This window comes from Oryzias latipes, chromosome 22 (assembly GCF_053564925.1).
Source record: "Oryzias latipes strain Hd-rR chromosome 22, Olatipes_Hd-rR_3.1".
Classification (NCBI taxonomy): Eukaryota; Metazoa; Chordata; class Actinopteri; order Beloniformes; family Adrianichthyidae; genus Oryzias; species Oryzias latipes.
In genome coordinates this window covers 29,869,416-29,893,566 of record NC_136258.1, presented here as the reverse complement: position 1 = coordinate 29,893,566, position 24,151 = coordinate 29,869,416, and the positions used below count along the sequence as shown (strand labels likewise).

At 47.4% G+C, this 24,151-nt stretch overlaps 1 protein-coding gene across 1 annotated transcript; it reads left to right on the top strand.

Annotated features, from left to right (window-relative positions):
• Positions 1–5,301: 5,301 nt before the first annotated feature.
• Positions 5,302–13,274, top strand: mbip (MAP3K12 binding inhibitory protein 1). Its single transcript, XM_023951687.2, has 9 exons — positions 5,302–5,460; positions 6,304–6,420; positions 6,600–6,761; positions 7,269–7,365; positions 7,710–7,775; positions 7,919–8,080; positions 9,986–10,083; positions 12,151–12,189; positions 12,270–13,274. Exons 1-9 carry the CDS (start codon positions 5,341–5,343, stop codon positions 12,375–12,377), a joined length of 969 nt encoding a protein of 322 aa, XP_023807455.1. The 5' UTR covers positions 5,302–5,340; the 3' UTR covers positions 12,378–13,274.
• Positions 13,275–24,151: the final 10,877 nt, after the last annotated feature.

Sequence of the window (24,151 nt, the reverse complement as noted above, 5' to 3'; positions counted from 1 at the left end):
TCATGCTCTCAGGTTTCTGGACAAAACGTATCCTTTTTTCCTGCAGATAACATTGAAATGTGGAAAAAGAAGATTTTCATTCATTTTTAAAGAATTCACAAAAAAAGAAAATCCGAGTTTAGAAACTTTTCTTCTGGAGATGAATCCTCCAGAATGACCCTGATGTGAACAGTAAAGCTGCATGGTTTTGAGCCGTCGCACACCAGCCGTTCACCGCGGTCTCATGGAGTCGCATTTGTTGCTTTGTGTGCACCCCCGAGCTGCTTCATGCATGTGAGCCTGTATTTAACTGAATGAGTAGTTGCACGAGAAGGGCTTAAGTGCTGGAGACCTGGATCTTTCCCTGCTGATTGGAAATGTAGCAGCAGCTTCAGTAAAAGCAGGTTAATCATTTTATGAGGATGCTTAGCGCCTTGTTCATATCATTAATTCTCTTTGCAGCCAGAAGTGCTTTAAATCACTAACCTGCCAGCCAAAGTCAATGGCTTTTTGTGAGGTCTCCATTCCAGCATGCAGAGGAAGGCTTTTCTGACCTCATTACCTCCCAAACGTTTAGTAACGGAGGCTTTTCTGCTGGCTTTGGTCATGTTTGGTTCATGTTGGACTGACTTTCAGTCATGCAGACCCTTAAACTCTCTGGAGCTCATGTGGACACTGCAGCTCCTCTGTCAGATGGATGACTGCTGTTCCTGACGGATCTTCAGCAGCTTGAGGATTAGTTATACAGCAAAAACATCTTCCCCTCTGAACTTTCCTCCAACTCCTTGAACCTTTTGTGTGGACCTAATCCTTATTGATCGCATGGATGATGGTCGTGACATAGACCTTCAGGCCATAGTGGGTGTTTCTGTTTTGCCGTCATGGCTTCATTTGTATTTCAAAGATGGTTCAGGGATGTTTTCCTCGCTGAGGAAACCTTCTGATGCTTTGGGACCTAATTTTAAAGGTTGGTGCGTTTTCTCCCTCAGTGTGAGCGAGGACGTTCGGAGGAGGACATTACAGACTCATGGGAGGAGGAGGAAGACATTCTGTTGTGGAATGATGTTCTTTAGGTCTGACCACATGAAGTTCTGCCTCTGCTCCCACCATTTCCATGCTCTCCTGTGCTTTCCACTTCACACCTGTCATCATGTAGAAAATACCTTTTTGCCGCTTTACATTTTTTGCTCTCCTGACTGAGACAAAAAAAAAAAATCCTGCAAATAGACCGAAGAAATGGAAAATGAAGCAGTTCTTCAAAAAAGGTCAGCCTTTCTTAGATGGAGCTGATCTTCTGTAGGCTGTTAGCTGGGTCTGTGTTATTTTCACTGACATAGGAAGGTGGAAACCCAAAGCCTGAAGCCTCCCAGCGGTAAGCCAACGCTCTGACACCAGAGGCACTTTTAGCAACCAGCATTGGTCATGAAATGTGCAGAATGTGAGGCCAGAAGGTTCACACATAGGCCCTTTATTATGAAAACGTCACAAGGACAAAGACTTGTTTCCCAGATCTCCACTTGTGTGAGGACTGGTTTTTATCTCGGGCATCATTCAGACTTAAAAGGACTTCTGAGTGAGTTAGAGAGCCAGACAGAATCAAAACATAAAAATCATCCTAAAATTAACTCATCAACCTTCATAGTTTCTGCTCTATGGCTAAAGCAGCACGGTGAGGTCATCTGTGTTCAGCTTTGACTTAAGTTTTCATACTGCGCGTGTCTCACACATCATTCATTCATAACTAGCAGATCTGTGCTGTTTATGACAAACAAATACGCAGATTTACTGTTTTTTTCAGCAGAGTCCTGGACCTATAAATAACACTTTTCAATTTAATTTGGCAAATCCAGAGTCTTGCTCTCAAAGCTGTCCTCTCAAGCTAATTCTGTTTGTAAAAAAAAAACAACTGCATCCACTGCAACCATGCACAAACACTTCCGGGAACACAAAGAGACGTGCTCTCTACTCAAGCATCTGTAGAAAACAAAACGTTGTGGTGTTTCTCCTCCAAAACCGTATAGAACTCACACTCAACCATCTGTTCTGCACGCGTCACCATCCTCCTGTGTCCTGCTGGCTCGTTCAGAACCCCCCACCCCAGAAAAATGCACTGAATCAAAGTGAACTTACTTTGAAGGAGAGACACTTTGGAACAATGTGTTCAGTAAGCGTATAGACTTATAGCAATGTAGTGGAATCTGTGGCTCAACGTACAATGTTTTCAAAGAAGCAATGCTGCAGTCGATAAAATTCCATCTAGAGCAGGGGGGGGGGGCAGACTTGGTGGACATGGCGTCCAGACTTATTACAAAAGGGGCGGATTTAGTGAGGTGAAAATGAGCGAGGGCCAGCTTTCTTCAAACTCATATAATATCATTAAATGTAAATGAGAAATTTAATGAACATTTTATTTCAACTTTTTATTTCTTCAAATAAATACCTCTGAATTCATTTTTACCCAAATTACTGTGGATTTTGTATTGAAGCCCAGAAGAAATTGACAATTGATTTTACGAAAGGAGCCTGCGGGCTGGTGGAGATTTGAACGTGGGTCGCATTTAGCCCACGGGCCGGACTTTGGACATGCCTGATCTAAAGAGTCACACACAACAAAACTTTGACATTTTTGTAACAAATAAATCTGTATAATTGTTAACATTAGACTTTTCTGAAAGTCAGAGACTCCTTTTCTTAAAGCCTGTGCTAAAGGGAGGTCTGCATGTTTGCTCCTGTCTGGGAGGGGGGTTTCCATGCAGGGACTCCTCTGTTCCTCCCAGAGTGTAGCTGCTTTCCTTTAACCCAAAGCAGCTCAGATTAGTGGAAGTTGCTGCTTTTGAAAATGAAGGTAAATATCTGGTAAAAATGTTTGAAAGCTGTTTAAAAACAGTAGAATGAAGAATCGTCACTCAGGAGATTTGCTTCTTTGTTTCTCGTTAAACGAGTGAATTGAACTATGCATTCCACTGTGACCACTTCTTTTCCAGTTTGTTCAACAGCACTGGCTCCAAACAATTAGCTGATCAGTTGGAAGCTCGGTCCCGAGTCCAGAAGACAGTACATTTACATTTACATACAGTACATTTAATTACCCTTCTCTAAATGAGATGAGACAAAAGCTTCCCACTGCAGTCCACTTGTGCGTCTGCATTGTGCTCCCCGTTTGCCCTGACCCTTCTGTCTGGCCTTTTACTCCGTCTCCGGCTCTGTCAACATCATCTGCAGAGCTTTTCACTTTCCTGCAGGTGGCTGATGTGGCTGAGGCGGCGAGAGGCGGCGAGAGGCGGCGAGAGGCGGCGACAGCCCCACGGCGGCTTCACTCTCACTGCAGCTCTGCTTCCTTCAGCATTTTCAAACCCTCGTTCCCTGAAGGGGGGAAAGGGAAAACACAGAAAATACCAAACCTTTCATTAAACACTAATGTGTCTGCTTTTCCTAGAGAAAATGTTTAGGTCTTAAAGACATTAAAACTAGACACAGATGCACCTGAAAACATTTAAATACATTATTATTTAATTGTTTTGATGCTTCTTAAACTTTATTCCTTGTGAGGCAGTTTCCCTTTGTCCTTTGCTGTTTCTCACTGATTATAAAATACTACATTTTATAGAAATGTCAGTTCCTAGAAGGTCTTTTTACATGCTCGTTTCCTTTTTTGTTGTTTTATGTCTTGATTTTTCTTTTCTTTTTTCATGTTTGCTTGTTGTGTTTTTGCACGTCTCCAGTGTTAATGTGTGATTTTCACAGCTCCTCTTCAGGCTTTTATCGGGTTGCACACAGAAAGCTCTGCTGCACGTGCACTCATGTAGTGTCCAGTGCAGCTCCTGCTCATTTTAATAAGAAGCTTTTTAAAATGAGCAGGAGCTTTTCGGAGCTCCTTGCTGTGTGGGAACATTTAGGATCCACTCAGCATGTCAAACCATGTCAAGTGCTACAGTTCCTTTCCTGTTTTTAGGGGGAAAATATCACCTCAGTGATGAATTAAAGTAAAAAAGCTTGTCTTCAGACTCCTTCCTAAAATGATTAACCCTTCTACAGGGCATTATTGAATTTTGAGTGCTTGTGCCGTCTCTCTGCCTGCAATTGTTCTTTCTCCGTTGTTGCCTTCATTATTCTTGCTCCTCATTATATGAAAAGAAGGGAAAAATGTCTGAATAGAGAAGGGAGATTTTCCCACAGTCTCTCAACTCGGAAAAGTACGCTATTGTGGCCAGGTTCCCATCCTAATGCCCCGCTGCACAGTCCTGCCAGAGGGACAATGTTCTTGCAACACAGTGACCGTTCTTTCACCTGTTTGAAAAGAAGCTCAATGAGAATATCATTCAATTCTGATGCACTTTTTTGTTGCTCCAGTTCTGCAGAAGCTTAAAAGCCTCATTTCTGATTTAAAGCAAACCTTAGTTGATTTGAGCTTCATTTACCTATAAAATGCTCCAGTTAACAAATTCTCATCTGTGATTTTGGTTTTGCCCAGAAATATATAAGATTAGCATGAACATTGATTTAGTCTCTGCTAGCGAATTAAAAAACAAATATCTAGTCCAACTGTTTTTAAACAATAAAATAAAAAAGAGTAATCATTTGGTTAAGATTCTTTTTGTCAACATATGGTCTCACCCAAAGGCAGCATTTAAATAAAAGTAGTGTTACTTCAAAGATGTATTTAAGCAGAAGTGGGTCATTTCTTCCAACCAATTCTTGAGTTATTCATGTTGGGGTATATTTTTGGGTTACTTTTTGAGGCAATTCTAATTTTGGGGGTTATAATGGTTTCATTTTAATCCAATTTATGTTTTGTTTTTTTTCATTACAAAAATCATTTAAAAAAAACGTTAAAAGTTAGTCCCTTTTTGACCTTGGGGTTGGGTTAAAAATAACCCAATTTGGGTTTTTACACTTATGGTGTTTTTAGTGTGTAGAGTTGAAAAATAACTGCTTAGAAAACGACTTAACTAATAATTATTATATATAATTCTTATATGTTTGACCAAATGATCAAAACTTAAAAAATTAAACAAAATGACACAGATGATTAGATAATTTGTTAAATAAAATAATTAAGAAGGGTCTTGAAAACACACACCTTTACATTTAGCCTACAGTGCAACATAAAAGAGGATAAACAGAAATAAATGATAAAAAAAGGAAAATATATTTAAAAAATACAATTTTAGCTGAATGTGATTTATTTATACTACTACTACTACTAATATTATTATTATTAATATTGTTATTATTATTAATTCATCATCTATTGTTATTCCTTACAAATGTGAGTTTGACGCATGCGTCCTGTGAATAACGGCGTCTGCGCCTGTGCAAACCCCCTTCAACCAATCAACGCACAGCATTCGTTGAACTGCAATGGCGGACCCAGCGGCGCTACTTGGAGGCGTTGCTCCTCCCCGCGCGCCCGTTAAGATGTCCAGCTGCGGGGACTGCGTGGTGATGATGCTGAAGCTGCTTTCAGACTTTCACAAACAGGTCGGTTCGGTTGGTTTCCGCCTGTTCGCTGCGAACGCGCGCGGCTCCTCTCCCTCCGTTTTGTCTGCTAGCTAGGTGCTAATGTTTTTAGCCGCGTGGGCACTTAGCATAAACCCTGAGCCTACCGTGACCGTCCCTTATTATTTACTGACTTTGTTTGGGACTAAATGTTTCTCCAAACTGTCCAACCTTGTGTTTTTTGTTGTAGTTAAGTGTTTTAAATTAATTTCTTAGATTTGTCACTGTGCTTTTCTAGATATATTTCTGGACTCATTTACCTTTTGATATAAATATTGTACTTTATCATATATCTCGCTCACTCACGCATTTAATACATAATAAAACGGCTTGCATATGTCCGCGCGCAGACATATACACCTGCAAACAGGTACAGGTGAAGAAAAGCCTTTCTGATTTAGAGCAAAAAAATCCCTGTGGAGAGAAAATAAAATGATCCAAAATCTATTTTTTGTCCAATCTTTATTGACAAGAACAACAGCTGCACTGACATGGTGATTTAACAGTACAAACAAGAGTAAATGGAGGCAGATGTAGGTGCTATGAATGGCTTCTATTCCATCACAAACCTATAGCGATGATCCCATAAAAGCCTGTAGGATCAAACTACACAGCTGAATGTAATAGATGTTATTTATACCTGTGGATGAACATACATTTATCTGCATAGATACGACCTAAATGATACGATTATATTTAGTTTACAATGTCACAAGTTCATCAGAATAAAGTAAACATCAGTCAATTATGAGCTGAATGATTATAGAATTGTGCATTGCAGGTTGAACACGTATGTCATTTAGTTATCTATATGTTTTTTTGCAGCTGAACTTGGGTGATGCTGCTTTGAGGATGGAAGTCAACCTTGATGCTGTGAAACCTCCGTTTCCCTCAGCTGCTCGGGTCCACGCCGGTTTGCAGGATCACATCGCTAAATTACAGGTGAGGGAGCAGAGGCAGCTCTTATTTTGGTGGAGTTACGTCATTTTGCCTTTTTGCTAAAAGCACAAACTCCATTCTTGTCGTCATTATCTGGAGCAGCGGAAGGCGGGTTTTAAATCAGTTGGATGATGTTCTGCTCGGTCGATGGTGCAACATTTCCCCTTTCTGTGTCCGCTCAGTTGGTCTCAGACGACCTGAAGTCGCTCGTGGACAGTTCTGCAAACAGCGACGCGTCAGCTGAAGCTGTCAGAGCGCCGGCGGAAGCGGCGCACGGGCGCCGAAGCTCAGAGGACACGACAGCTGCTGACGTCACGGTTCAGATCAAAGCTGGAAAATCAGAGGTTGGTTCTTCTCAGCTGTTCTGCCAGTGACATTTCCGAGGCTCTTCACACTCTGCCAAGCAAATGAATAATCATAAGTAATTGCTGCTGAGGACGTGCACATGACGTGAGGCACATGCCTGATGGAGACCTGATAGGCCGGGTTCGGCGGAGAATGAGGGGTCCTCTAGTGCGGCGGTTGGGTTGAGCGGACCGCATAGCTGGAGGGTTTTGAGAGAGGGCCAGGTCCTTGATGGATCATGAAGTGGATGCTCATTACCCTGAGATTGCATGTAGATGAAGGACAAGAGGCCCCGTTCTGTTGTGCATTTATTCTGGGAGCCAACCAAACCGCATTCAGATTCTGTCCTGTCACGATGGCAGCCTGAAAGAATTCCTTTCATTTCACAGAAACAAATGTAATGTTTGCTTCACTAAACTATCATGACGTAAGCTGCATCATCATCATCATCATCATCAAGCTGCTGTCTGATAATCTGTGTTGTGTCTTTATTATTGTTGCCCCAGATTGAGCGAAGAATATCTGCATTTATGGAGCGCAAGCAGATGGAGATCAATGAAAACAATGTGCGCGAGTTTTGCAACGTGATCGACTGCAATCAGGGTGAGAACGGGAGAGAGGCTGGAGGGGGGGGCAGGCTGGAGGGGGGAGCTGCACATAGATTGCCAATGTTTGGGAGAGAGCTGATTTCCACAGGCGAGAGGTCAGGCTGAACTGCTCCAAGAGTGGGGTTGAAGTAGCTAACACACCCGGCCTCAAAACACAAGCCGCTCCGCTCGCAGTGGCGTGAGACGGAGGAGCTTTTTGAAATTCAAAGCCTGTGAGAGGCGAATGGAAATCAGGAGGAGCTGTGCTTGGAGTGGGATATAGATAGAAACAAATTCAAATGCTGTTTAATTATACCTCAGAATCCTCCACTTATTTTTCTGCCGTCTGGTTCTCCGCAGAGAACAGCTGCGCCAGAACGGATGCGGTTTTCACCCCGTACCCGGGCTTCAAAAGCCACGTCAAAGGTGAGCTGATGTGGAGCTTCTGCTCTCACAGGTAACCTGTACCTGTACCTGTACAAAAACAGACAGAAGGTCAGTTATGAATGAAACAAGCACTGTGCTTAACCTGGACTCACTCCTCTTCCTCTGTTCTGGGGGCGGGGCAGTTTCTCGTGTTGTGAACACTTATGGTCCCCAGACCGGTGGTGCTGGGGGGGGGGCCGGAGAGGCTGGGGAGCAGCCGAGGGGGGGGACGACCCGAGACTGTGGAAATGCAGCCATAGAGGAGCGACTTCGGAACGTTGAGACTCACCTGAGACTCCCTGCAGGTGAGAGAAAAGCCAGAGAGGATGTTTGCATTGATTTAAGAAAATGTGTGGTTTTTTTATGAACACAATAATATGAAGTCGTGACTGAGGAGCCAAACTTTTACAGTGGAGCTGTTACCACCGGCGGGGGGTCAAACTCAGCCCGTCTCTGCTCCCTGCGATAAGCACCGGAGCCTTTTTACAACAATAAAACCGCCGCGACTCCAGCTTCTTGTAGCGCCCTGACATGTCGAGGAGAAACGTCAGCATTTGAGATCTAGTGGCTCTAAAATCGGCCCAGCCGTTCGATTCAACAGGATCTGGCTGCAGAAAACACGATGGCGTCTAGACGTCATCAGCTGGAAGCAAAACGTCATTCAGGCTGGCGCTCCTGACATTTACGCTTTTAAGCTTTAATAAAGGTTTTGCAGTTTCAGATACTGTTATTAGGTTCAGTTTTGAAAGAACTATCAGGATTTCTGCCTCATTTTAAACTCCTCTTGCTCACTAAAACTTTATTTTATACAGGAGACGTATCAGTTGCGGCTCATTGTAATTATCTAAAAAACGTTTTCAGTGTCAATTTAGAAACTGAACGGCTGGTTGTGTCTGAATTCCCTCCATACTCACTCTATAGAACCTTCTCCATGTTCTAGTTTGTCTGAATCTACAATTCCACAATCCTGAAAATCTCCCAGACGTCTCCAAGATAAACCAGTGTGCATCCATGCTCACTAGATCTGTGAATATAGACCACAATGCATTGCGTTTGGACAATTATTACCCAAAAAATGTATTTTTTAAACAAACCATCAATGTTTTTATCTTAAGAAGACAGTGGATCATAAATAATCGTCCCAAAACGCTCATGTCAATTAGATTTTGACTTTGTGAAAACGATGACGTCGTTTTAAATAATAAAGTAGTGGGCGTGGCGTCTGAATAGCTTTTGAAATCCAGCACACTACGTAGAAACACCATCTAGTTTTTAGTAGTTAGGGCGGGAATTCGGACACAGCCTCCGTGTTCCTCCGTTTATGTTTGATAAAATAGTTACATTACAGAACATTCATTTAAAAATGCTCTGTGTTGAAGCGGCGCTGCTGAATAAATGCCGCTGTGACATCACTGAGTAAAGCAGCGTCTGACTTAAAGAGAAACTTCCATATTTATCCCTTTTGTTGCTTTTTTGTTCCTAATATTCTGGTTTATTTTTGCTATGATTTATACATCTAGTAGGTTTGTACTTTCTAGATGGTTAGATTAGTAAATTATTAATAAAAAGATCATCCTTGTTAAGGGGGGTTTGCATTAAATGAGTGGAAACATGATCAACTTCAACAAAAGGAGACAATATGAGCCAGTTATCTTCCAATCTAGTGGAAAGGCTGCATTAGAAAGCTTGACCGTTTATTTAGGTAAAAATACTTATGACACACACACACACACACACACAAACACACACAATAAAAAAGCAAGATGTTTGTTTCTTATCTGTTTCATTCAATGTTTTCCTTCATTCTTTGACAAGTTAGAGTTTTCTGATGATTCTTCATCTGATTTATTCTTAAAAATGAAGAATAAATCAAATAATCGCAAAAAAACAAACGTCTGTTTCTGCTTTTCCGTCTTTGGCGCCATCTTGTCCCCTCCCGTTTGATTGACATGCGTGTCTGTCCCATCCTGGACTCTGAAACGATCTGCTGGCAGAAATTAAAGCTCAGATGGAAAATAAACTTGAATTTAAAGTCTAACTTCTGGTTTGACCGTTTTACACTAACGAGGCCTTCGTCTGTGACTAACCTCCATGTTTTTGATGTTGACTTTGCTCCTGGGGTCGTGGCGTTGGTCTTAACCCACCGCTGCGTCTGCATGTGAAGCTGTTTGTGTCTGCAGTGACGTTTCTGCTGGTTTTTGTTCCTGCAGCGGGGCCGGTGCCTCTCAGCGTCTTCCACAGGCTGAAGAAGCTGGAGGATCGGATCCTGGAGCTGGAGGGGCTGTCACCCGAGTACTTTCAGTCCACGGTGAGACGCTGTCACCTCCACGTCACACCAAACACAGTCAGATGGAAGGCTGAGGTGGTCCTTGGGATCAATAGTGTGTGTCAGGAGCTTTTCTGTCCAGACTGGGACTTTGAGTCTTAGAGGCAGAGATTTAGCCTCTGCAGGACGTGAGCGGTAACTTCCAGCTTCCAGCTGCTGATCTGACGGCAGAAACGTCTTGGTGTGAAGAAACGCTTGGAGCCAAAAATAACCCTAAATGTGTGCAGATGGCAACAAAGACATCTCACCTTGGCGCCGCGTGATGTGCTTGTTTCACGTCTGCGTTTGACTGCGTCTGAGGACAGACGTCTCTCCGTGTCGCACGGTTGGCGGCGCTTTAACGTGTCATCTGCTGATTCTATGATCAAAGTGTGACTGTGATTTTCACCTCCCACCTGCCGCTTTAAAGCAGCTTAGTCCCTGATGCTCACATGCTGCTGCTGCTGCTGCTGCTGTTACTGCTGCTGCTGCTGCTGCTGCTGTTACTGTTACTGCTGCTGCTGTTACTGCTGCTGCTGTTACTGCTGCCGCCGCTGCTCAGGAGCCCCCGGGACTTCAGTTTCTTTGTTTCATAAACTCTCCTAATCTGGATCTGCTGCTTTCAGCATGAAGTCCTCCTTTCTGCATCACAAATGTTTGAAGCTCTCTCATCCAGGACTCTGCACGCTCGCCCTTCATGCACCACTTCCTGTGTGAATCAGAGAGCCGCCTCCTTAAGCTTTGTGGCTCCAGGCGGCCTCACGCCACTGCTCACGCTGGCGCTCAAATCTGTCTTTCTCTGCACATTCTGGCAGTGTTGAACCCACATCATCATACTACCTCCTCCGACTCAGACACAGAGGCAGGATCCGGTTCTCCGTCTTTACTCTCATACAGCAAGGAGCAGATTTTAGGAGCTTCAGTGGCGTCACAACAGGAAGTGAGGTCACATTAAAGTCATCTATCTGACCAGACTAAATTGCTCCGTTCATCTTATTCTTTGACTTATTTGTTTTAATAGTTACATTTTTGACAACAGCAACTAGAAACAACAGAAGCAGCATCAGGTGGATCCTTTAACAGAATAGTTCTGGTTCAGGTTGTAGAAAATTCCTTAAATAAACGTCAAACATTCTGCTGGCTGCAGGAGGCCGTTCCTCCTCGCTGCAAACAATCACACTACAGGATTTACTCTGGAGTCCTCCAACCAGAGACCGAGGATCCACATGAAGACTTAGTCCCAGGATCAGAGGAAACTTCAGTAACTCTCTTTTTCTCTGATTGTGTTTCATTTTTGTGTAGACGCTGAAATATTCATGTAAAACCTTCCATGACGTCTTTTCTCAGAGCGGTTTGGAGCTTCTCTCCTGTTTCTGAGCTGACGTTGAGCTGAAACCAGAATCTTGATCCAGAATGAAAGGCGTCTTCTTTAAAACAGCGGCAGCGGCGGCTCGGGTCGCGGCAGCAGGTCACGTCTGTGTTCGACCTGCTGCAGATCGTCAGGCGGCCGCTCCTCATCTCGCCGTCTGAAGGAGCCGGTCCGCGGCGCTGCTGTCTGAGTGTGCTTGAGATGCAGCGCGTCTCTCGGCGGCGGCATCCTCGGCGGCGGCATCCTCGGCGGCGGCATCCTCGGCACAGCGTGCTGCCGCTGAAAGAGCGCTGCTCTCCATCTGCTTGTGACGGGCTGCATGTTTGTGAGCGGAGTGTCTGAACAAAACACCGAGACTCTTTGTGCTGTCTGGACCCAGCCAAGCCTTTGGTCTGGAGGGTTCTGGTGGATTCTGTCTGGAGAAAAAAGCTTTATTCTTATTTTCCTTTGGCTGCCAAGGACACCCCCCCCCCCCCCCCCCCCCCCGTGTTTACTGCCTTTATGGTCAAATCAATTCCACTGGGAATAAAATACAGAAAACTTCTACATGAAAACAGTTTTTCTCTCCATCTCCATCTTCAGATTGGTCAAATTATACATCTTCTTCAGTGAGAATCGATCGGTTCTTTGTGGTTTTGATTCTGAAGAGTTCTGCTTTAACCGGACCAACAAAAGAGTCTAATGCAGCTTTTTTTCTGCAGAATCACCTGCACAAGCGACCAAAACCGTCCTTCACTCAGGTGAGTGCCTCCCTCCTCTTCCTCGGTGCTGGCGGGTGCAGACGCGTGTCTTCATGTTTCTCTGTGCCCCCCCCCCACAGGCCTGCAGCCTGACGGAGCTGGATGAGAGGATCAGCGCCGTCAGAACCGCACTGATGAAGAAGGCGACTCAATTCGGGCCTGGATTTGGGAGCGACTGTGGGCTGTGATTCACTCTCCCAAAGCCAAACAATGGCTTAGCTAATGCCTCACCTGTGGTGTCATCAGCTCACCTTTCATTAGCAGCATTCTCAGCATCCCTCACTTCAAATCAGGGCTGTTCCCAAAACGCTCCGGAGCCCAAGGAACAAAAGACGCAGCAAATGGGATCAAACAATGAGCACAGCTTCCAACCTGACATTATACTCAGCAGCCGGGTCTACGTCCTGCTACCTCTGATGGGCGTGCACGTATGTGCATGTTCCCATGTGCGTGTGTGCCTTCATGTTTATGGGTTTGTGCAATTTGTGTGTATGTGTGCATATGTGTGTGTTCCTATGTGCACACACATCTGTTGCTATGTGCATTTATGTGCATGTGTGCACACGTGTGTGATTTCATGTGCACACATGCACATGTATGTCTGTGTGTGTGTTTATGTGCGCAAGTGTGCAGATGTGTACGTGCACAAACGCATGCATGTGTGTTTATGTGCACACAGGTCTTGTGTGCACAAAAACACGAGTGTGTGTGTGTGTTTATGTGTGATTGTGTGTGTGTGTTTATGTGCACACAGCTCATTTGTGTAATGCTTAATTAAACAAATGAGCTGATTTCTGCACGTCTGTTGGGGAAATGGGCGGAACCAGGAGAACGGCGTCGAGCGGGACGCCGCTCCGCTCGGCGCTGAGCGGGACGCCGCTCCGCTCGGCGCTGTGACCGTCCTGCTGCTGAGATGGTTTTCAGGTTCCTGTTCTAGAAAGGCTGATCTACGTTCCTTTGGGTCTTCTGCTGGAATGAAAGCTGTCAGAAGAATTCTGTTTGGACTTTTGGCTTTTTCTTCTAAAAGTTGATTAAACATGAATGTGTTTGATGAAAATAAAATGGGACAAGTTTCAAATCCTGAACCCGTTTTGCTCTTTGAAGCTGTTCACTTCCTTGGTTCTTCTGCCAGTTCTGATGGACTGCAGGGAAGCGCACAGAAGTCCAAAATGTGGTTCCGCTGAAACCCGTTGAAGGGATTTAGTTCCTTTGAGCCGCCAGACGAGCAGCAGCCTCTGAGACGGTTCTGGTTCTGGTGGTCTGCTGTCAAACTGAGCAGGAAATGTCATTTTCCAGCGTCGGTTCAGGAGAAGCTGGACTTCCTCATGTGTGGCATTACTGTAACTCCCCTTCCTTTTCTTGGCCGGGGCTCTTTGTACTTCCTGTCAGGATTTATTTCAGAGTTGATTGATGGAGTGACCTGAATGCAGCGCGGAATGGTGCATTGTGGGTCCTATTTGGCAGATATTTCAGTCTCCAGACAGAAAGTGGGACGTTTCTTTTCACCCCTCCTTTCAGGTGTGCCCTGCCTGTTGGGGTCCATCTCTCGCTTATAGACCGGAGCGCCCCCCCTCCGCCTCCCCGGGGGAACAAGGGGCAACAATGCTGCTGGGAAAGGGGGCACTTGAGCTGTGGATGCAGGGAGGGCGGGTTGGTTCTCATTGTTCCTGGGGGGCTTTTGTCTCAGGCTCCGTTCTCTTATGAGGGTTAATGAGAACAAATTGCTCGGAGTGGAACAAATGGATCATGGAGTCGGACAAAAGCTTGGATTTGGTGAGCTGCTTTTGCAGAGATCCACCAATCATCTGCCCATTTATCTGAAGGAAGCTCTTATTATCTTCATCCTGGCGGTTTTATTAGCCTCCTCGTCCTAATGATGCTGCTGGAAGCAGCAGATCCTCCTCTGGACCTTCCAGTCACTCAGCGTGGATCCACGTCCATGTCACTCACACCTGCTCGCCGTCTCCAAATGTTCTGGGAACCTCTGTGAGAAAAGAGCCGCTCCTGTGTTCTGTGGGTCCGGTTTGGTTTTTGTTGGGTTCATATCCATTCATATCTCACAAACTCTTAATGGGCTCCAGGCTCTCCAGAAAAAAGCTCTTTCCTGTGACTAGTCAGCTCCAGTCTTTATTCATCCGTGGCTCCGTGTCAAAAAAGACTGTTGCTCGTTTGTGTCCCGAACAATGAGGAACAAGGCTGAATCTGTGGCTGGGAACAAAAGGCAGAAAACAGGCTTTTCACTCTGCAGAACATTAGATTCTGACACATTTTGCCATGGCAGTTTTTTCTCCACATCCTGAGTGCTTCGGCTCTGGTCTCATAAAGAGACCACCTGTTGGCAACAAGCTCGTTCTTCATTACTGACAGGCCTATTATCGCAGGATGAGGAGAGCCACAGGCCAACTTCTTCAGGTTAACCTCTGCGGCGCTGTGGATTAGCGGAGGAGAAGCAAATGCTGCTCAGGACGCGCGTCTGTGGATGAAGGAGCGCGCGGCCGCGCACTCCTGTTAGAATAATGTATATGTTTGCAGGGGGGGGGGGGGGGGGGGGGGGGGCAACAATCAAGCTGTAGGGTTGGACGTGTTAAGCACAGGGAGGCTGGCGGGTTATTTTCTGCTCTGATTGGAGCGTTTCTGCAGGAAGGTTCTCGCGCTGCTGCCTGCAGCTCGCGCCATCACTGAAACCCCTTACAGGAAGTTGTTCACAAACAAGAAGAGGAGCGGCGCGCGCGCACCTGTCCGCCTCCCCCCAGCACGCAGACAGCACGAGAGGATCCCCCTGCAGCCCCCAGGCTCCAACAAGAGGCAGTCAGCTGCGCGCGCGGCGCCCGGCGCGCGGCTCTGCAGTTAAATGTTCCGCGCTTTTGCCAGGAGGGAGCAGCGGGAGCTGAATTCAGGCAATTACAATCAAGTCAGGGCAGAATTGGTGCGTGGGCCTGGCAGCACCTGAGCTGGATGCTGATGAGACACTTAGCCCGGAGCCCGCGCGCATTGGCCCAGGCGCCGCGCGCAGCGCCGCCTCCCCTCCCTTCCAAAGTAGCAGACCCCCTACCGGACGCTTCCACTTCCCCTCACCTCATTTGCCCCCCCCCCCCCCCCCCCGCCCTCACACTGCAATCCTCCTGATTTGTGAAGGCGGCGTGGAGGACTGCACTCAATCACTCTTCATTCATCCGCACCGGACGGGAACAGACGGGGATCCGGTCCACCTGAAGACACGCCGGACCGTTTTCGTCCGTCTGCGCAGACGCAGGTGGCTGAGAGCAGCGGCGCGTCCCCGCCGGCGCGCTATGGCAACAGGAAGGGCGCGTGGTGGAAACGGAGGGGCGGTTATCGGGTGCGTCTGACCACAGAGTACGGAGGCATCACAACAACGACGACGACCCTCTCAGCTGTTTCCGGGGAAGAGTCCCCGCCCACTCAGGCGCCACATTTAGCTGAAGTGTCCTCGGGCTCGTGAGGGGCAGCTGATGCTGAACCTGCACGCGGGAGCACACCTTCACCTGCAGGCTGCCGCGCGCCGCTTTGTTCTCCTGCAGCTCTGCTCCTCACCCCCCATCACTGTGCGCACATGGCCGTGCTCGTCAGGTGGACACAGTATTTGACAGACCCGACGAGAAAGGTGAACCCCACCCCCATCACTCATCCTTTGATCTTTTTCCACGGCCTGGGGAGGGGGGGGGGCGCTATTCCATTTCGGTGGAGACAAATCAAATAGATTGAACTGATCCTGTTCTGTTCCTGCGGCATCACGGCGGGCTGACACCGGCGGCGGGAAGGCAATCATAGCAGCCCCCGCGCCGACACAAACACTCCATCTGCACAGAGACGAGGAAATCACCTGTCTGCGCTGCGCGCGCGCGGACGGATGGACCCTGGGAGTGGCGGACCATGCACCCCTGCGTCCACATAAACACTGCCCCCCCCATCACAACAACACACACAGACAGCAGTCTCTTAAAAAGTTTCTGTTCAACGTTTCAACTCGAAACCATTTCTGATGCTTTTATTTTGTGTGCGGAAGCTGTGAGGAATCTTCCTCTGACTTCCTGTTCCATGACCTCAATGAGAAACTTTTCCCTCAGTGACTTTCAGAACAAATTCCCCAACATTTTCTCTGGAAAATAACTCAGTTGCATAAAAAATCCTGTTTAGTTTCTCAAAGCCAGACTAGTATTTCTCTTGAATTTGACTGATAGAACAGTGTTTGATGCTCAAGCTGCTGGAACTTGAATGTATTTAATGCATTATGAATCACGCCAACGTTCTTCTTTATTTCTAACGGTTCTCCGTTGGTTGGAGGTCTTTTGTGTTCTTTGGCTCCCCGCCGCTGCGTCACATAAACATAACATTCAGTCCTCGTGTCGTAATTAGACAGAAATGTTTCTTGCAGAGCGGATTTCCAGCTGAGTTCCCTCCGTCTGAGAGCTGCATCACATCTGAAATGAGCCCATCTAAATGAAAGTCTCACTTCTTTCACTTTAAACATTTGTTTCATGATCTGCTGGGATCAAACGTGCGTCCACGTCATGTAAAGTCCCACTCTGAGCATCGGCTGCTCTCATTTCAAAATGTTTTTTTACATCATTTTAAGCCAAAAACTGGGACATCGTTTTAGCTGACCAGCAGGAGTTCATCAGAAATTCACCTCTGAGTTGTGGCACAAAGTAAGCCCGCCTCCACTTCCCATCACCTATTTTTTTACATTCTCTCGCTCTAGCTTACAGCCCCTCACTCCCCCCAAACTAACCAGGCAACAAAATGCATCAGAAAGGGGCGGGGCCACGGAACTCGTGGCCCCGCCCCTTTCTGATGCATCCTCCCCCTGAAAATTTTCCATGTCACAAATACAGTAGTTTCCATCTGCTCCTTATTTACAAAATTTGAGTAAAGAAATACTCAGAAATGCAGTTTTTAGTTTATTTTCATCATAAACATCCTCCAGAAAAAAGGCTGCAACAGCAAAAAACACTATTTTCATGGGGGTAAAAACCCCCATGAGGTAAAAACCCCCCATGAGGTAGAAACCTCATGGAGGTTTCTACCTCCAGCATCTGATTTTCTTTTTTAGATTCCAGATTTAAACCAGTTTGGATGGAGATGCCATCAGGGGTCAAAGCACTCAGATGAAAGCCAACCTGTTAGTATTCAGCGTGTCGCCCCGGTCCCTCTGCGGCCCCTACCTGGGGATCAAACGCACTTCTCTGTGAGCGCGTCCTGAACCCCCCCCCCCCTGCTATTAGCAAACAGAAGAGAGCCCAGCTGACACCGCTCTTCAGATGTGCCATGTAGACAGAGGCCTGTGATTACAGCACAATCCTGAGGAGGTGCTGCCCCCCCCCCCCCCCCCCCCACAGGAGAAAAACTCCCCCCCCCCCTGAAATGGATGTTAATCTGTGGTACAGCGGCTCCCTGGAAGACCTCATTGACACACATGCAGCCGTCAGAGGGCCATGAATAATCAATAGGACCACGTTTTCCCGAACAGTTTCTCCAGAGCGGCTCATTTCTCGGGGCCATTATGGCACCAGATTACAATCTGTGCTGGAGCAGGAAGATTGGTGTTGGAGGGGGTGTTTTCTCATTTTTTTTGTTTTCTCTGGGTGGGTGTTTTCATCTGTATGGATGGAGAAGCTCCTGCTGAATGTGACACAGAGGAGCATGAGGCTGTCTAGTGCCTTCACATGAAAACCAATGAAGGTAAAAAAAAAAGAAGGGCTGGGGCTGGGGGGGGGGGTTAGTTTGTTGTGAGAGTGGCAGAGGCTCAAGTGGGTCTTCCAACAGCAAATTAGCAAACCCTCATTGCAAACACACTCATATCTACGTGCTGCAGAACAGGGATGCACAAACGCATCCAGATTTTTTTTTTGCAGCTGCTTTTCCGGAAACGCCCCTCCCGCCGTCACTGCTGACCCCCGCACGTGCGCTAATGTGCACGCACAAAGACACCAAACTTCCATTTTATCTGCGGGGGCAGAAATCAATCCCACATCTCTTTAGTTAATCTGCAATGAGTCTCTACAGATCCTGACACTAATAAGGTATTGAGCAGGTGAGGCCAAGGGGCTGAGGAGGAGAACAGAGGAGAGCAGAGGAGAACGGGGAGTCTGGGGCCGACTGGCACCGTTCCAGTCCAATTATAGGACTTGTGTGTGGCAGAGCAGCAGCAGAAATAGAGGGAGGCATGGAGAAAGAGTGGAATGGAAGGGGAAGAGGGGGGAACGGCAGAAAAAAATCGATCCCATCTGTGGTATGATGGTTAATTAAAGCAGCTCTTGAGCAGCCCAAGGATGAGAGGCTTGGCTGGGCTCCTGGAGGCACAGCTCTGATTACTCACACAGAATGGATGGTTTTTTAGCAGAGAAAGGAGGAGGCCAAGAGCTGCCTGGTGGGGCGCAGAGACAACCTCAAGAAGGAGGGACATGTGCACGCTGCACACAGAAAACCCAGGACTCCTGCTAACAGCTCCTTAAAAGCACAAACGCTTCCTAAACCGGAGCAACGTGGAAAAAATATACACGACCCCCCCCCCCCCCCCCCCCCCCCCCCCCCCAAATGAAAGGAACTCGCCTTCGGCCCATCTGGTTGCACAAAACCCAGAAAAGGTACAAATCTAACCCAATTCCTACTTTCATTACATTTTCAATCCCTTTGCCCCCCCCCCCCCCCCCCACACACACACACCATACTACCCCCCACCCCCCTCAATGACATCCAAGACTGATGACAGGGACAAGGGACGGCAGGAGCTCTCTGGTGTGACCCCACCCCCCCATGGTGAGATTAGGAACTGCATGAGTGGCGGAGGGCTTGAAGCTGCTCTTCAGCAGGTAAACATGAAGATTTCCAGCATTTCTGTCCGCTGATGAACAAACTGCAGCTGGAGAGGAGGAGCGACGAGGAGACGCAAATGGAGGACAAGGAGCCGCTTTTCCACCATATTTATAAAGTTGGAGCTGACATATAATCAGACTCTCCAGGTAAGAGTGGGTTGTGACAAACGTCCAAATTCCAGGTGGATGAATTATGTATACAGCAGTGATTTTATGGCTGCAGAGAAGGGAAGCGGGGGCTGATTGAGGCGCTCGCTGCATCTTCAGCGCCTCACGCTGCAGACGTCTGGGGTCAGGGAACGCCGCTAATTGGTGTCGGGCCAAACGCTTGCCAGCTAAATGAGAAAATTACACGTTGAGGGAGGAATCAGCTGCGTTTGTCAGGACGCCTTTCTGCAGCCGCCTCCAGGAGTCGGATGGAAGGGGGGGTTAGGAGAGGAGCAGTGAAGATCCGCTGCTCCACAGCCTCTCCATCCGTCTGGAGCTGCAGCCAGGAGACTTCCTGTAACTTCTGCTCTGACGGACTCCTTCACCTGCATGTGAGGCCGACAGGTGAACTGAAAGGATGTGAACACCTTTTCCCTCTCAGTGAGCCTCACAGCAAAGAAGACACTCCCTACATCTGAGATCTGTCTGTCGTTTGCTGAGAATCAGGTTTATCGAAGAGATAAAACAATTATTGGTCGAGCTGAAAAACCAACAGGAGGAGAACCACAGAGAGGAGGAGAACAAAAGACAGGAGGAGAACCACAGAGAGGAGGAGAACCAAAGAGAGGAGAAGAACCAGAGACAGGAGGAGAACCACAGAGAGGAAGAGAACCACAGAGATGAGGAGAACCATAGAAAGGAGGAGAACCAGAGACAGGAGGAGAACCACAGAGAGGAGGAGAACCACAGAGAGGAGAAGAGCCACAGACAGGAGGAGTACCAGAGATATGAGGAGAACCAGAGAGAGGAGGAGAACAAAAGACAAGAGGAGAAACCACAGAGATGAGGAGAACCATAGAGATGAGGAGAACCAGAGACAGGAGGAGAACCACAGAGAACAGGAGAACCAGAGATATGAGGAGAACCACAGAGAGGAGGAGAACAAAAAACAAGAGGAGAACCACAGAGATGAGGAGAACCATAGAGAGGAGGAGAACCAGAGACAGGAGGAGAACCACAGAGAGGAGGAGAACCAAACAAAGGAAGATAACCAGGGAGAGGCGGAGAACCAAAGAGAGGAGGAGAACCACAGAGAGGAGGAGAACCAAAGAGAGGAGAAGAACCAGAGACAGGAGGAGAACCACAGAGAGGAAGAGAACCACAGAGATGAGGAGAACAAAAGACAAGAGGAGAACCACAGAGATGAGGAGAACCATAGAGAGTAGGAGAACCAGAGAAAGGAGGAGTACCAGAGATATGAGGAGAACCACAGAGAGGAGGAGAACAAAAGACAAGAGGAGAAACCACAGAGATGAGGAGAACCATAGAGAGGAGAAGAACCAGAGACAGGAGGAGAACCACAGAGAACAGGAGAACCAGAGAGAGGAGGAGAACCAAACAAAGGAGGATAACGACAGAGAGGAGGAGAACCAAAGAGAGGAGAAGAACCAGAGACAGGAGGAGTACCAGAGATATGAGGAGAACCAGAGAGAGGAGGAGAACAAAAGACAAGAGGAGAAACCACAGAGATGAGGAGAACCATAGAGATGAGGAGAACCAGAGACAGGAGGAGAACCACAGAGAACAGGAGAACCAGAGATATGAGGAGAACCACAGAGAGGAGGAGAACAAAAAACAAGAGGAGAACCACAGAGATGAGGAGAACCATAGAGAGGAGGAGAACCAGAGACAGGAGGAGAACCACAGAGAGGAGGAGAACCAAACAAAGGAAGATAACCAGGGAGAGGCGGAGAACCAAAGAGAGGAGGAGAACCACAGAGAGGAGGAGAACCAAAGAGAGGAGAAGAACCAGAGACAGGAGGAGAACCACAGAGAGGAAGAGAACCACAGAGATGAGGAGAACAAAAGACAAGAGGAGAACCACAGAGATGAGGAGAACCATAGAGAGTAGGAGAACCAGAGAAAGGAGGAGTACCAGAGATATGAGGAGAACCACAGAGAGGAGGAGAACAAAAGACAAGAGGAGAAACCACAGAGATGAGGAGAACCATAGAGAGGAGAAGAACCAGAGACAGGAGGAGAACCACAGAGAACAGGAGAACCAGAGAGAGGAGGAGAACCAAACAAAGGAGGATAACGACAGAGAGGAAGAGAACCAAAGAGAGGAGAAGAACCAGAGACAGGAGGAGAACCACAGAGAACAGAAGAACCAAAGAGAGGAGAAGAACCAGAGACAGGAGGAGTACCAGAGATATGAGGAGAACCACAGAGAGGAGGAGAACAAAAGACAAGAGGAGAAACCACAGAGATGAGGAGAACCAGAGACAGGAGGAGAACCACAGAGAACAGGAGAACCAGAGAGAGGAGGAGAACCAAACAAAGGAGGATAACCACAGAGAGGAGGAGAACCAGAGACAGGAGGAGTACCAGAGATATGAGGAGAACCACAGAGAGGAGGAGAACCAGAGACAGGATGAGAACCACAGAGAACAGGAGAACCAAAGAGAGGAGAAGAACCAGAGACAGGAGGAGAACCACAGAGAGGAGGAGAACCAAACAAAGGAGGATAACCAGGGAGAGGCGGAGAACCAAAGAGAGGAGGAGAACCACAGAGAGGAGGAGAACCAAAGAGAGGAGAAGAACCAGAGACAGGAGGAGTACCAGAGAGAGGAAGAGAACCACAGAGAGGAAGAAAACCAAAGAGAGGAGAAGAACCAGAGACAGGAGGAGTACCAGAGAGAGGAGGAGAACCACAGAGAGGAGGAGAACAAAAGACAAGAGGAGAACCACAGAGATGAGGAGAACCATAGAGAGTAGGAGAACCAGAGACAGGAGGAGAACCACAGAGAGGAAGAGAACCAAACAAAGGACGATAACAAGGGAGAGGCGGAGAACCAAAGAGAGGAGGAGAACCACAGAGAGGAGGAGAACCACAGAGAGGCGGAGAACCAAAGAGAGGAGGAGTACCAAAGAGAGGAGGAGTACCAGAGATATGAAGAGAACCACAGAGAGGAGGAGAACAAAAGACAAGAGGAGAACCACAGAGATGAGGAGAACCATAGAGAGGAGAAGAACCAGAGACAGGAGGAGAACCACAGAGAACAGGAGAACCAGAGAGAGGAGGAGAACCAAACAAAGGAGGATAACGACAGAGAGGAGGAGAACCAAAGAGAGGAGAAGAACCAGAGACAGGAGGAGTACCAGAGATATGAGGAGAACCACAGAGAGGAGGAGAACAAAATACAAGAGGAGAAACCACAGAGATGAGGAGAACCATAGAGATGAGGAGAACCAGAGACAGGAGGAGAACCACAGAGAACAGGAGAACCAGAGAGAGGAGGAGAACCACAGAGAGGAGGAGAACAAAAAACAAGAGGAGAACCACAGAGATGAGGAGAACCATTGAGAGGAGGAGAACCAGAGACAGGAGGAGAACCACAGAGAGGAGGAGAACCAAACAAAGGAGGATAACCAGGGAGAGGCGGAGAACCAAAGAGAGGAGGAGAACCACAGAGAGGAGGAGAACCAAAGAGAGGAGAAGAACCAGAGACAGGAGGAGAACCACAGAGAGGAAGAGAACCACAGAGATGAGGACAACCAAATAACGGAGGAGAACCAAAGAGAGGAGAAGAACCAGAGACAGGAGGAGAACCACAGAGAGGAAGAGAACCACAGAGATGAGGAGAACAAAAGACAAGAGGAGAACCACAGAGATGAGGAGAACCATAGAGAGTAGGAGAACCAGAGAAAGGAGGAGTACCAGAGATATGAGGAGAACCACAGAGAGGAGGAGAACAAAAGACAAGAGGAGAAACCACAGAGATGAGGAGAACCATAGAGAGGAGAAGAACCAGAGACAGGAGGAGAACCACAGAGAACAGGAGAACCAGAGAGAGGAGGAGAACCAAACAAAGGAGGATAACGACAGAGAGGAGGAGAACCAAAGAGAGGAGAAGAACCAGAGACAGGAGGAGTACCAGAGATATGAGGAGAACCAGAGAGAGGAGGAGAACAAAAGACAAGAGGAGAAACCACAGAGATGAGGAGAACCATAGAGATGAGGAGAACCAGAGACAGGAGGAGAACCACAGAGAACAGGAGAACCAGAGATATGAGGAGAACCACAGAGAGGAGGAGAACAAAAAACAAGAGGAGAACCACAGAGATGAGGAGAACCATAGAGAGGAGGAGAACCAGAGACAGGAGGAGAACCACAGAGAGGAGGAGAACCAAACAAAGGAAGATAACCAGGGAGAGGCGGAGAACCAAAGAGAGGAGGAGAACCACAGAGAGGAGGAGAACCAAATAGAGGAGAAGAACCAGAGACAGGAGGAGAACCACAGAGAGGAAGAGAACCACAGAGATGAGGAGAACAAAAGACAAGAGGAGAACCACAGAGATGAGGAGAACCATAGAGAGTAGGAGAACCAGAGAAAGGAGGAGTACCAGAGATATGAGGAGAACCACAGAGAGGAGGAGAACAAAAGACAAGAGGAGAAACCACAGAGATGAGGAGAACCATAGAGAGGAGAAGAACCAGAGACAGGAGGAGAACCACAGAGAACAGGAGAACCAGAGAGAGGAGGAGAACCAAACAAAGGAGGATAACGACAGAGAGGAAGAGAACCAAAGAGAGGAGAAGAACCAGAGACAGGAGGAGAACCACAGAGAACAGAAGAACCAAAGAGAGGAGAAGAACCAGAGACAGGAGGAGTACCAGAGATATGAGGAGAACCACAGAGAGGAGGAGAACAAAAGACAAGAGGAGAAACCACAGAGATGAGGAGAACCAGAGACAGGAGGAGAACCACAGAGAACAGGAGAACCAGAGAGAGGAGGAGAACCAAACAAAGGAGGATAACCACAGAGAGGAGGAGAACCAGAGACAGGAGGAGTACCAGAGATATGAGGAGAACCACAGAGAGGAGGAGAACCAGAGACAGGATGAGAACCACAGAGAACAGGAGAACCAAAGAGAGGAGAAGAACCAGAGACAGGAGGAGAACCACAGAGAGGAGGAG

Coding starts and splice junctions, on each gene's coding strand:
- mbip (XM_023951687.2), top strand. CDS start 5,341: ATGGCGGACCCAGCGGCGCTACTTGGAGGCGTTGCTCCTCCCCGCGCG. Junction 5,461..6,303: donor TTTCAGACTTTCACAAACAG/GTCGGTTCGGTT, acceptor GTTTTTTTGCAG/CTGAACTTGGGTGATGCTGC. Junction 6,421..6,599: donor ATCACATCGCTAAATTACAG/GTGAGGGAGCAG, acceptor GTGTCCGCTCAG/TTGGTCTCAGACGACCTGAA.